The 14626-nt window shown below is 42.5% G+C and overlaps 1 protein-coding gene across 1 annotated transcript in view; it reads left to right on the top strand.

Moving 5' to 3' along the window:
* The window catches only part of COL4A6 (collagen type IV alpha 6 chain), a 303150-nt gene that overhangs the window by 271126 nt on the left and 17398 nt on the right, over positions 1-14626 (top strand). The window contains exons 22-30 of the mRNA XM_023534147.1: positions 4856-4913; positions 5105-5176; positions 5454-5561; positions 7052-7273; positions 7655-7816; positions 9770-9940; positions 10684-10827; positions 11277-11402; positions 11873-12054. Coding sequence (XP_023389915.1) covers positions 4856-4913; positions 5105-5176; positions 5454-5561; positions 7052-7273; positions 7655-7816; positions 9770-9940; positions 10684-10827; positions 11277-11402; positions 11873-12054 — 1245 coding nt within the window. The remainder of the gene's footprint in view (positions 1-4855; positions 4914-5104; positions 5177-5453; positions 5562-7051; positions 7274-7654; positions 7817-9769; positions 9941-10683; positions 10828-11276; positions 11403-11872; positions 12055-14626) is intronic.

Here is a 14626-nt window from a genome sequence, read left to right as displayed (position 1 = left end):
TTAATGATGAGTGCCATCAAAGTAATGAGTGGGAGATTGGACAAGGTGTTCTCTAAATTGTATGGTGATATCATCAATAGGGAAGAACTTTTCCTTAATTCACTAGATCTCAGATTGAGCAGAGAGCTTAGTTGTATATAGTCTAATCTCCATTTCATACCTTAAATCTCTTCCATTTATGTACGTAGTTTTTCTACTAGAATTTCAGGAGTTATTATGAGTGACCTGCTTATAGATTGTGAAAGTGCTGTGCTAATAATTTGCCTTCTACCACATAGCCAGAACAGCTCTTTATCTCAACTTCTATGTTTCCACAACTTTTGTGTTTCCACACTTCTTACAATCATCTGAAGTTTGAAACCTTGAAATTGATTTTTTATTCTTCATTTTGAATGCTTCTTATATTCTTCCCTTCCTCTTCTTGCTATTAACTCCCATCTCATGCCTAGCTTATCAAATACCTATATGCTTATTGGAATAAATGGATAGTTGGACAGATAGGTGGATGGATGGATGAACAAATGGGTGGATGGTTAGGTGAGTCAATGACAACATATTACTAAGCAGTTTCTCATGTCCTACCTCCAGACTTTCTCTACTCAATTCTACTATGAACACTGGTGCCAATTCAATATCTGTAATGTACTGATATCATTGTGTTATTCCCCTAGTCCAAGACCACAAATGGTCTCTACTGAATAGAGGATAATGACCAAACTCCTTTCTAACCTAACCTTATCTCATGCTCATCATAATTTGAAAAAAAAAAAAAAACAACACTTAAGACAACAGTATTTTTCACTGTCCCCAAACACAATATGTTCATTTTTAATTTCCAACATTTTGCCCATGTTGCCTTTTTTTGGAATTCCCTTTCTTTTATCTCTATCCTAGCCATCTTTCAGGGTTCAATATAAGCTCTACTTCTTCCACTAAGCCTTCCCTTGACTTCCATAGTATGTAATTGCCACTTAAATTATATATTTACTTTCATTAATGCTTTCACTTTTTCAAACTGCTTTATAAGCCTCTAGATTCTAGGGAAAGTGAGTAATACTTTTTTAGCATTTCTCAATCTTTCTAGTGTAGTGAAATGTTCCAGAGGAGACTAATATATACTTGCAGAAGAAAAGGCCTTCCCAAAACCAAAGGGCTATTTCTTAGATCTATTTCTCCTCTTTCCACCTTGCCACCTTGAAGAATTACCAAAAAAGATGATACAAGGTCTTGTAAATTTTTGTTTATTTTAAAATCTAATTTTGTGAACTGGTATAACAAGGAAAATGGTATAGATTAAAAACTGATGATTTAATATTCTTAAAGCCAAGTCATTTTTCAGTTCATAAATTTCTATGAAAGCTGTGAGAAATTGTATCAAACAAAATTATCCTACCTTTTGGAAGTCTTGGCATCAGATATAGTTTTGCCTTCAGCCCTGTTTCCAGAGACATTATTCATGATCAATCCACTGCTCCTCCACCAATTGGGTCTTCATTCTAGGTCAACCCATTTTGCAGGCAACCAGGTTTTAAACTGAGTTATAATAATATGGTACATATGAACTTACACACACGCAAATCTGGATATTCTCAACATTCCAACTGCTTGAAAACAGGCTCAGTCGATGGAAAGAAGCCCACGAGACCATTTTTATGTCAACCTTTGTTAGGAAGTTCTTAGGAATATAATGATATAGTAAGCTATAGCCTGGGAGATGCCTTCTGCAGAAAATGTTCTTATTGTGATACTAAGACTTTCCAAAAAATTACTTTGATTTAAGAGCATTAGCTTTCATTTTCTTTATATGACAACCAAATATAATTCCTCAAACCTAGCTTATTTTCCACACAATTTTAAAAACACATAACTTATGAGTCCCAGACATTTGCATTGTGGTCGTTACTGTTGCCATGAAAAATGAAGATGCTGTTCCTCACACCAACTAGTGGTGGCCCAGGCTAGGACAGTTGTCTTGCCAGGAAAGGGAATGTAGTCATCAGAAGCCTTTCAACCTAGTAGTGTAAATTATTACAAACATGGGACAGGCAGATAATGGGCTGTTTCTAAAGAGGCTCTGATCCAGATACTCATAATAACCCATCATTCTGGTTATTACTAAAGCAGCTACTCTGTCCTTGATCCTGTATGGATGTCAGCACTTTCCACTCAATCCAAAAAGGGAATTTGATTGATGGACATACTCGAGCTTCAGAAAAGACATCCCTTGGGCCTTAGGGAACTTCTTTTCTGGTTAAATTTTCTTCTTTACTTGATTGGTCTAGGTGACTGATGCTATAAGGAGAAAGTTGGTAAAAGAGACTTAGATACAGAGGAAAGTGAGAGCTAGCCATGTCAGGAGGTTCTCAAATACCAATGGTGGCAACCTCCCCTCCTCTTCCTTTTTGTTCACATTTATCTCAGACACTCACAATGGCCTGAGTACCACACTGGAGTGCCTGGTTGAGGAGGGGTGATCCTAAGGCTAGGGTGCAAAGGCTAACACTGACACTGCTTCAGAGATTCCTTAGCACATAACTCCTGGGAGGGAGTACAGAGGAGTAAGTGGCCATGCAGTCTCTGAGAGGGGCTGATTTCTTTCACTATGCATGTTGATGGTTTGGCTGATCTCTGTCTCAAGCACCTTCATTTAATGAACTTAACAGGGGCTATAACTAGCCTTGGGAGGTACCTGGAAGGATCCATGCACATCTGATATTTATTCATTGGATTCAGAGTAAACAGAGATGTTAGAATCTTGATAATCAGACATGCTTCTTATTCTGAATATGTATCTTGGCATTAGTGGAGGGAATTCTGTTACACTTATAAAACAGAACATGGGTACAGCTGCTTTCTGCTTTGTTGGGGAGCAGGCTCTGAATTTAAGGGTGTAAAGTAAAAGAGCCAGATACCAGTACAATGCGAAGTCATTACCTTCTCATCATGTTGACCTTCTGATTTGATAAACAAGTATGGTGTGGTAATACAGGACTGGTCTGAGGCAAAAGGAAGTATATCCTTAATTTCCTCTGGTTTCTACTCATCTTTCCTTTTATTATTATTTTTCATGTCCTGGAATTTTTCAGATGCCTGTCCTCATCCTTATTCTCTAAAGGTTTTGTTTTTATCTGTCTGTAACAGGTGAAAAGAATCTATGAAACTGATCTGATAAATTGAAGATGGATGGTTTTGTGTTTGGAGCTAGACCAGAGATATTTGTATTTTACCAGTTTGTTTTTTTAAAGATACAAAGCAATGAAACTGCTATGTTTGACACATTGGAGCCAATGGGCTATTGAAATAGTTGTAGCAGGAGAGTCTTCTGCAGGGTCCCTCTCATGATACCATCTAGGGAAGCAGTTCATCAGGACTCAGACCTGAGCTGAGCACAGAATTAGCAGCCCTCTCCCAGTAAAGAATCTCATCCTGAGGTACCAGCCCCTGGAGTGTATTTCCATAGTAGGGAAATAACTCTCAGAAATAGCTCCATCACCTCAATGTCTAGCAGGATGGAGATGGGTGTTGCCACCTATGGAAGACGGTCAGGCCTATAACCATCTCTCCACCCATGGAAATATGACTATAGGAGCCTAAGGTCTAGAAGGCAGAGAGTTGCTGCTCAGGCTGGAAAGTAGTGTCACTAACCTGACTGAGGTAGAAACCAAGGATTGGCCTTCCAGGAGCTCTTCTGAATAGTTCTCCTTAAGTAAGGTAATAAAAAAATACTATTATTCATTGAGCACATACCAGAGTGTCAGACACTGCACTAAATGCTGTTAGCATTATTTCATATAATCTTCACAAACACTATATGTGATAAGTAGCTCCCATTTACATGAGGCTCAGATAGGTTAAGTATTTTGCCTATACAACTAGTTAGTAGCACAACTAAGATACAAACTCAGGTTTGTCTGGCTTCAGAGCCTAACCTCTCAGCCAATACATTATACTGTTTAATTCTCAATTTTGATTTAGGACTAGAACAAGTAGGCCAAAAAAATGCCATCAAGCCTTCATATTGGAAAATAGAAGTGGGATTGGAGGAGGAATGCCAGCCGGTTGAGTAAGCAGTCTGAATCATAGGTATACATATCTTTTAAGAAATGCAATTTGAGATTGATTTTAAGTACTGGCAAAAACTATAGCAGTTTATTAGAACTGTGGGCTCTGTGGCTTAAAGCAGGCTTTGGGGGATTGTTTTAATGAATAAGCAAGACTAATTTTAATTAGCATAGCATTTGTTTGTAAATGGCACCTGAGGGAGCCATCATACAATTTATTCACCAATATTTTATTAAACCTCCCCTCTGTGATCGTATAGATTCTTTTTATTTGCATTATGAATGAGCAAGGAAGAATTTGCTAGGGAAAAGGCTATGCATGCCAATTTTAATTTATTGAATATTAAAATTGACTACCCCTTCTTCCTTAAGTAGCAGAGTTGACAGTTTCAAATGAAAAGCTGAGGGAAAGGTCACTGTCTGTTGTGGGCAAGAGAGTGGCCTACAGTGTTTACCTGGTACAAATCTATGAGTATATCTGACCAAGACCGGTCAATAGGTTTCAGTAGATCCCAAATGAGGCGTATCAAAAGAACCTGATGGTTTGAGAAAAGCCTCATTCACGGAAAAGGTCAGACATATGAACTTGAGTGGTTTTGGCTTCAAACCCTCCAATCTTGTCATATGGGCATAATGGACCCTTAGGACTAACCCCAAGCTCCCATCCTAGGAAGAGTCTCCATCTGAGGGCAGGGTGGGTAGGGCATTGCCATATGCTGCTGTTTCTAGACAGGCCACTGCTAGGAAAACCTTTATAGGTAGCATCTGCTGCAGAGATGACTGCCTGGCACTGAACACTGATGGCTTGGGAAGTGACATCCTGGCACTTGGACACTATGGGCATTTTTATCTGTAAGCAATTGCACTGAGAGTAACTCCCAAGAGCTTCTGATGTCGGGATTCTTCTTCATGGGCTCCAAGCTACTGGGTGGGAAAAAGAAATCAGTTGTTCCATTTGATGGAATGAGAGTAAAGGAGCATGCTAGGGGGAATCATTCCTGACCCAGTGAGGTTACCAGATGCTTACCTGTTACTATTTACAGGTATCACCTTGCCTTGTATTATTCCTGGGTCGTATGGTCCAACAGGATTCCCAGGAGCTCCTGGATTCCCAGGTATGGAATAAGGCCAGAGAAAGCCACTGAGCACACTTGTGATGGCCAGGAGCCAAAGAAAGCAGAGTATAGCCCAGTAGCATTTGGGAGTACACATTCCTCCTGAGAGGACAGTCTTGAGGACTGAAGTAATAGAATGGCTACTGAAGAGGGCTGTGTGGGGAGGTGAGAAAAACAGATACCCTCCAAGAGACTAGGATTCTTGACTGAACATCAGAAATCCTACCTAGCCACACTGACTTTTCTTTCTCCTCACTACTCGCATTTGGGTTTTCAGGCCCTAAAGGGGCCCATGGCCTCCCTGGGACTCCAGGCCAGCCTGGATCACATGGAAGTAAAGGAGAGCCTGGAAGTGTAGGATTGGTTCGCCTTCCTGAATTGCCAGGTAAGGAAAGGAGCTCCTCCTCACATGCTTCTCCTCTTGCGTGAGTATGTGTTTGATTGTGGTAGCCATCCACCAATTGTAGAAAGTTAGGTTTGCTCTCTTGTGTGGGTAGAATGGTTTTGAAGTCATACTCAGGCAAGAGAGAGCTTAGAGCTACAGAATGATGGCATATCAGGTCAATAAGGATCATTCAAGGTCAGCTGGTACAACCCCTTCACTTTCAGATGAAGAAACTGAGGTGCAAATGGAAAGTGACTTGCTTGAGATCACAAAGTCACTAGAGACAGAGCTAAGACTCTAGGATTGTCTGGCTGCCAGTCCTATGGCAGTTTCCTGGATCAACACCTAAATGGTCAGAGAAAGAGATTCAGATGAGTGAGAGAGAAATTGTTCATTTCCATCCCTTTGCTCACAACCTATCATTTCAACCTGAGCTTCATTTTTCTACACTGCACCAGTGGTTCTCGAACTGTGTTACCTGGGCCAGCAGCATCAGCATCACCTGGGAACTTGTTAGTAATGCAGATTCTTGCCCCCTTGGCATATTTACTGACCAGAAGCTATGGGGTGGGCTCAGCAATCTAGATATTACCAAGAACCCCTGCCCCAGGTGACTCAGTTTGAGAACCAGCTCTGCTCTTCAGCATGGGCCACATGCCCCAGGGTTTATCAGTGCCTCAGTTCCCTCCACCTCCCAGGAAGAGGAAGACACGTTGGCAGAGATTGGATGACTCCAGTAGAGACTGGGCCTTTGACAGGAGGTCCGCGGTGTAACCTGTCTCTTTGACTATGGTAGGAGCCACAAGAGTGGGTTGCTGGGCTCTGCCCAAGGCCTGGCCTTTCTGAACTAGAACCAACTCCAGGTCACATGGTGCAGTACCTGCTTCTGGGCAAGTCCTCCCAGGATCACAGACTCCTGATCTTCGAGAGAAGTGACATGCATTATTATTATTTTAAAGATGTTTCTTTTTCATTATTGAGATACAATTGACATATAACATGTTTGTTTCAGGTGTACAACATGATTCAATATTTGTATATATTGCTAAATGATCATCATAAAAGTCTAGTTACCATTCATCACCATACACAGTTACAGAATCTTTTTTTCTTATAATGAGAACCTTTAATATTTATTCTCAGCACCTTTCAAATATGCAATACATTATTATTAACTATAGTCACCATGCTGTACATTATATCCCCACAACTTATTTATTTTGCAACTGGAAATTTGTACCTTTTAACCCCCTACACCAATTTCCCTCATCCCCTACCCCCCACTTCTGGCAACCACCAATCTGTTCTCTATATCTATGAACTTGATGTTTTGTTTTGATTTGATTTGCTTGTTGGCTTTTTTAGATTTGTGACACATTATTAATATGTTTGCTTTCATACATATTTTCATACAAAATCTGTCTCACAGATTGTCTCTACCCAGACCTATGGCTTCTAAACTTCCATGGCCTTTTATTTTTCCCATTTAGGATTTCCTGGACCTCGTGGGGAGATGGGCTTGCCTGGGTTTCCTGGACTCCCTGGAAAAGATGGCTTGCCTGGCAACGTTGGGAGTCCAGGTTTACTAGGTTCCAAGGGAGAACCTGGTGACATCTTTGGTGCTGAAAGTGGTGTTCCAGGAGAGCGAGGCATACAGGGATTGCCAGGGGACAGAGGATTGCCTGGAGACTCTGGCTTTCCAGGACCTAAAGGTGACTCTATTTACCCCACTTATTTAACAATCTACAGAAAGCTTTTCCATAACCAGTATACTTCATGAACAATTGCATGAATATAGGGAGAAGAATTAATTAGAGGGTTAAAATTTTGTTCAGTCCCTGTCATTAGAGAACTTTTTTCTTAAATCACCTGAGTCTATTCTCTTGTCTTAGTAATTCCAGAAGTAACCATAACCAATAGTCAGATGTCTTGCAAATCCTCTGAATAACTGCTGGGAATAACAGCAAGGCTGGAGCTGAGAAGACAGTGGCATCTGAGATGTATCTGGGCCAAGCTTTTCGCTGGCACTTGGTTTGGTAACCAGTCCCTGCTGTTGATCCAGGCTGTGAACATCTGCCCCTTCTTTTCATTAGGTTTGCCTGGGAAGTTGGGCTTGCTAGGCCCCAAAGGTGAGCGGGGCAGCCCTGGAACACCAGGCCATGCAGGACAGCCAGGCGCCCCAGGGCCTGGTGGTTTACTCGGTATCAAGGGCAAACCCGGGCTACCAGGAAAACCAGGCTTTCCAGGCACTTCAGGTAGGTTCTCTGGAGAAGGAGCCTCAGTTGCCAGACTTAAGCTAGGCCCTAGGCCCTGGGCCCTGGCAGCCTGAGGGGCAATAGCAACAGTGTGACATGGCCAGAGTTGAGAAAGACTTTCCTAACCTCTCGTTTCAAATCTCAAGTCACCCCTGCAGTGCCAAGTAGAACAGATTTCTGCAGTTTCGCTTCCAAAATATTACCACAAATTCCTTCCCACAGCCTCACTCCCCTTTTTCGTGCTTCAACCTCCCTCCTGCCTTCCTCAGTTAGAGAAACTGGTCTTGCTGTGGGGTGGGGGGATCTAGCCATGTCCATTGCCTTCACTGGGGTCGTGGGGGAGCCACTTTAGGTTCTGGAGAAGCTCAAGCAGTATGTGGCAGCATAGTGGCCTGCCTTTCAGGGAAGCATGCCTCTGAAGACCAGTGGCCCAAGTGTCTCTCACTGGGCAGTGGGGCCTGACAACCCCTGCCTGGTTCCAGCCTAGTGTTTACAGTTTGCTTTTTCCTTTTCTTTCTTTTTTTTTTTTGCTATAACTATTTTATTTTTTTATATTTTGTTTTTAATTATAGTTGACATACAATATTATATTAGTTTCAAGTGCACAAATTAGTGATTAGACATTTATATACCTTACAAAGTGATCACAACAATAAGTCTAGTAACCATCTGTTACCATACATAGTTACTATGATATTATTAACTATATTCCATATGTTATACTTTACATGCTCAGGACTAATTTATAACTCAGCTTGCCTTTTTCTTGTACCACCCTCCTTACCTTGCCTCAGTGACTATGTCACCCCCCTTACTACTGACCATGTGACTGAAGTTGAGTTATTTACAGAACTGCTAATATCATTTTTATCACCTTTGTCCATCTTTGTTTCTGGGGTCTTCGCTTAGGCTGTCCAGGTGAGAAAATGGCACACAAGCTCAGAAACTAAACCCCCCACCAGCTTGCTGTTCAGGGAACTATCTGACTATACACTATAACCTGGCAAGGCCAGGGGTCCCTGAACTCATGCTGTGGGGTTGGCCCCCATTGAATTTCTTTCCATTGTTGTGGAATCCCTCTCACAGCCTCCCATTAGAATCCTGGGGCTTTCAGCTACTTGATGCTTTTCAATCCATAGAAAGCCAAGTCAGCCATTCATTTAGGTCTTCAGGGTTCCAAATACCTCTGTCGTCACTGATTTAATCCTTTAGGGTTTTTTTGTTTGGTTTTTTGTTTGTTTGTTTGTTTGTTTTTGTTTGTTTGTTTTTAAATTTCCTTGCTTTGTACCTGAACAATCTACTTTGGCAGCAGCTCAGGAGGTTAATCCCATTGACGAATTTAAAGCATGATGAAAGAAGTCTCTGAATACCTAGAAGACCAAATGAGCCTTGGGGATTTCTGCAGGACTTGGCACTAGGGGGTCTTTCGACCTTAATGCCTAGGAACTGGCTGACTTAACTGCTTGCGTGAGGGATTAAAAGGGCAGCCCTGTATCCATGGCTCCCTGGGAAGCTGAAACAATAGCTCAGCTTTAACCTCTACTTTACCGATTGGCTCAGGAAACAGCCTTCAAGGCATGATTCAGACTGGAAATACCAGGCAACTAGAGTCCAGTTGCCACCCTGGCTCCCCAGAGCTTCATTCAGAGGCTAAAGTGTGGACAACATTCATAAATGCAGAACGAATTATAATTAGAAGGTGTTTGTTCACCCTGTCAGCTACTGTGCCATGCTGGAAGTAATAGCCATTGGTGTGGCACTTGGGGTGGTAGGTGCTAATACTTTAACCGACTAAGAACTCTGCCTGTCAGCAGCCTGCATAGGTCATTGTTAAAGGGCCATTTACAAAACACAACAAGCCAACCAACCAGAAGCCTAGGGAATGGGCAGTGGCCCAGATCTGAACAGAGCCTCACTTCACAACTGTCCTGTGTTCTCTCCTGTGTGATTCAGGACATCCTGGAAAGAAAGGCCCAGAAGGCAAGACAGGTCCTCCTGCATCAACTGGAATGAAAGGTCTGCCTGGGCTGAAAGGCCTTCCTGGATCTTTAGGGTTAATTGGCTTCCTGGGAAACTCAGGCTTGCCAGGGGCCACTGGATTGCCGGGCCTGCCGGGTATGAAGGGTAAGTGAAGTGATCAGGGAGGCCCCAGTGGGTGCCAAAAAGGAGCATCCATGTTGCCCAGCCTCACTCCTCTCTTCTGCCTAAGAAAAGGGAATGGTGAAGGATGCGGGCAGGGCTTTTTGTGGCAAGATAGTTGGACAAGGCTAGTGCTAAAGGAGGACTCCCATCCAAGGTCAGTCGCCCTCACCACCTGCTGGGTGGAACACTTGGCTGAATAGCATGCATGGCCAGTAAAGCCTAAGACAGTAATAACCACACTGGATTTACTTATTTGCAGCACCCCTACCACAGAGCCTGATAGCTCTCATTTACTGAGATTGTCCTGCTAGACACCAGAGGTTAGGTAGGAGGAATCTCCGTTGTATACCAGGGAAAGTGACTGGTCCAAGGTTACACAACTGGTTAGCAACAGTGCCAGACTAGAGCTCATGTTTCTGTCTTCTAGCCCTAGGCTTTTTTTTTTTCCTATGCCACACGTGAGCTCTATCTTAACAAATCATAAGAGAGGTTCCCACATCTTCTTTCCTTTTTGTTGCTAAGTGTTATGACTCTGTTCAGGGAAATAGTATTTTGTATAATAACTAAGAGCTTGGGCTTTGGAGTTAGAGAAACCTGGGTTTGAATTCTTTCTCTGCAACTTCGTAGCTGTGTGATTTGGGGTAAGTTACTTAACTTCTCTGAGCTTCCATTTCCTTGTTTGTAAAACAGGAATAATAATAGCAATTCTTTTTTTTTCTCAACAGGTGAAAAGGGGTCTGTTGGACTGACAGGTTTTCTAGGGATGCCGGGTCTCCCTGGTATTCCTGGTGCAAGCGGATTAAAGGGAATTCCTGGGTTGACTGGAAAAGTAGGACCATCTGGACAGGCTGGTAGCCGTGGTAAAAAAGGTGAGCTGGGGAATTGAATTCTGGAATTGCCATTTATGCTTCTCAAAGTATATTTTGTTTGTCGATTTTGTCATTTGTGTGGCTTGTACCAACCCTGTGTTAGATAATAAGATTGAGGCTTCTGAGTGAAGTCCTTTTAAACCAAAAGACCAAATATCTTGAGTTACAATTGCATGTTAGAGGCCTTGTCATACATTCCCGGTTGCTCAACTGAGGAAGGTCTTGAGTAAGATCTAAAGTTGTGATGGAGTTTGGGCTTGACGAAGGAGAGGACATGTACATAAATGCAAAGTTGGGGAAATGGGTAAGGAGGAAGCTGGAAGGCTTCGGAAAGGGGACCTGGGGGTGGTGCATCGAAAAGCTGTTGTGAAAAGTCAGCCCATGCCTGACCATGTGTTTAAGCTCCCTCTCACATGTATCTCATGATCTCCATCCTTCCATCCTTGCAGGAGACAGAGGTGACCCGGGGCCAGTCAGAATTCCCAGTCTAAGACCTCCAATGCTGAACCTTCAGTTCAAAGGAAACAAAGGCTCTCGGGGCTCAGCTGGATCCAATGGATTTCCTGGACTCAGAGGTGCTGGGGCAATGAATGGGCAGGAAAAATGCCCAAGAAAGTTTTTACAACCAAACTTGACTTCCTTCCTAAGAAAGGGACCCACAGTACAAGGTACCCCAGAGCGGCAGTGTGGGTAGTGGCAGAAGGTCCAGAGAGGCTGCCTTCCCTGGGCCTGAGGGGTGCCTGGACTTTGAGACTGCTGGTTTGCATTGCCACTGTGGAACTGAGTTTTCTAACCACAGGCTATTATACTCTTGGATGAGTCTGGCAGATGGTGGGCATGGGCACTGAGCAGTTTTCCTAGTGCTGGAGCTGAGGTGGTCTTGACTGGAGCTCCATAAGACTGAAGGAACCACCTCGCCCCAAACTCCAAGCTAACTATCCCCAAGCCTGCACTTTGCTTGCCTGTGACCTGGGGCACCTGTGCATTGGGATGCAGATTTTCTCTTGTCCAGAGTGTTTTTCAAAGCTATTGGCTTCTTTCCCAGGTGACAAAGGAGAAGCTGGCCGCCCTGGATTACCAGGCTTGCCTGGAGCTCCTGGATTGCCCAGCACAATCAAGGGGCTTATTGGGAGACCAGGCCCCCCTGGCTCTATAGGACTACGGGGCTTACCTGGTCTGAAGGGGAACCCTGGAATCTCAGGCTTCCCAGGAATGTCAGGAAAAAGCGTAAGTATTCCCATTTTTTTGTCTCCCCACCAAGGAAGGGCCTCCATAGCAGGGAGACATGCCCCTTTTGCCCATCTTTCTCACCCCAGCCCCTTCCCCTGCTGACTCCAGACAAAGCCCTCTCCTCGAGTCTGAAAGGTCTTCCCATCCTTTCTGAACATCCCTTCCTCTGGGCCTTTGTTCACCCTATCTCCCCCATGTGGCAGACTTCCTCTTCTGCAATTGCCTAATACCTGCCCATCCTTCAGGCCCCAGCCCAAGCACTTACTCCTCCAGGAGTCCCTGAGCTCCCACCTTGCTGGCACACTACTTTTCTCACTGCTTATATCGATCCTAATAGGTTCTATGTGGGTCTGATTTCTTCAATGAAATTGCTAGGACTTTTTGCAGTTGCAACAAAAAGAATAAAAACTTAGGAATAAATCTAACAAAACATGTGAAGGACCTACATAATCAAAACTATAAGAGCCTATTAAAAGAAATCGAAGAATATACAAATAAATGGAAAGATATTCTGTGTTCTTGGATTGGAGGTATCGACATAGTTAAAATGAACTCATTACCTAAAGCATTATACAGATTTAATGCAATCCCCATCAAAATCCCGTCGGAATTTTTTAAAGACATAGAACAAAAAATCATCAGATTTGTATGGAAGCACAAAAGACCCTGAATTGCCAAAGCCATCCTGAGAAAAAAGAGCAAGTCTGGAGACATCACTCTGCCTGACTTCAAAATATACTACAAAGCAACAATAACCAAAATGGCATGGAATTGGCAGAAAAACAGACACACGAACCAGTGGAACAGAATCCAGAGTCTAGAAGTAAACCCATATTTATATGGGCAAATAATTTTCAACAAAAAAGCCAAAAACATACAGTGGAGAAAGGAAAGTCTGTTCAATAAATGGTGCTGGGAAAACAGGAAAGATACCTGCAAAAGAGTGGAACTGGACTGTTGTCTATCACCACACACCAAAATTAACTCAAAATGGATTAAGGACCTGAATATAATACCTGAAACAATAAAACCCATAGAGGAAAGCACAGGAACTAAACCCAACGACATTGGACTTAAAGAGGATTTTATTAATTTGACCTCAAAATCAAGGGAAGTAAATGTGAAAATAAATGAAGGGACTACATTGAACTAAAAAGGTTCTGCTCAGCAAAAGAAACTGTCCACAAGGTAAAGAGACAATTATCCAGATGGGAAAATATATTTTGCAAGCAACGCCTCCGATAAGGGCCTAATATCCAAAATATACAAAGAACTCATATGACTCAATAGCAACAACAACAAAAACCAAATGATCCAATCAAAAAATGGGCAGAGGACCTGAACAGAGACACTTCTCCCTAGAAGACATGCAAATGGCCAACAAATATATGACAAGATGCTCAACATCACTAGCTATTAGAGAAATGCAAATCAAAACCACAGTGAGATACCATCACACCTGTGAGAATAGCTATAATCAACAGGACAAGTAATAACAAGTGCTGGAGAGGATGCGGAGAAAAAAGTAACCCACATACACTGCTGGTGGGACTGCAAATTGGTACAGCCACTATGGAAAACAGTATGGAGGCTCCTCAAAAAAAAAACAAAGAATTGACCTACCATATGATCCAGCAATTCCTCTACTGGGTATTTACCCCAAAGACTTGAAAAACCCATCTCCAAAAAGATATTTGCACATCGATGTTCATAGCAGCACTATTCACAGTGGCCAGGACATGGAAACAACCAAAGAACTGAAGTGCCCTACAATAGATGATTGGATAAAGAACTTTTTTAAGTAAATGACCATTGTACAGATATACAATGGAATATTTTTCAGCCATAAGAACAGATGAAATACTGCCATTTGTGACAACATGGATGGACCTCAAGATAAGCATGCTAAGCAAAATAAGCCAGACAGAAAAAGTTGAAAATCACATGATATCACTTATATGTGGGATATAAACCTAAAAGCAACAAATGAACAGGACAAACAAATAGAGACTCATGGTCATGGGCAATAGACTAGTGGTTATGTGAGGGTAGTGGGGAGGGAGAGGGGGAAGGTAGTGGGGTAAAAGAGGTCAATTATATGATGACAGAAAGAAATCTAACTATAGGAGGTGAACACACAGTGTAAATATATATACGCCTTACTATTAAAAAAGAAAGAGGAGGAAGTAGAGGAGGAGGAGGAGGATGAGAAATTGCTAGGAGTTGAGAACAAGAACTGCTTTACATGCTTTTTTTTTTTTTTTGTCTGTACTCCACTGCCAGCATCCCACGTTGAGTCTGGCACATCATAGGAATTCAGTGCAGACTTCTTGATGTTTTGATTTCAGAAGGTCTTTGTTGTCTCCACAAGAGACAGTAGCTGACAAAGAATCAAATCCAGTTTTTCTGGGTTCTTAAAATGCTAGGTGGTAGAATAGACTTAGCAATGAGACCGATTTGGGGTTGAATAACTCATTAGCTCTGGGATTTTGTGCTTATTGCTTAACTTGCCTGAGCCTCAATTTTCTCATCTGTAAAAAAAAAGGAAGATAATATTCAAACCTCCTTC

This window comes from Pteropus vampyrus, unplaced genomic scaffold, assembly GCF_000151845.1.
Source record: "Pteropus vampyrus isolate Shadow unplaced genomic scaffold, Pvam_2.0 Scaffold120, whole genome shotgun sequence".
Lineage (NCBI taxonomy): Eukaryota > Metazoa > Chordata > Mammalia > Chiroptera > Pteropodidae > Pteropus > Pteropus vampyrus.
This window is presented reverse-complemented; position numbering and strand designations above follow the sequence as displayed.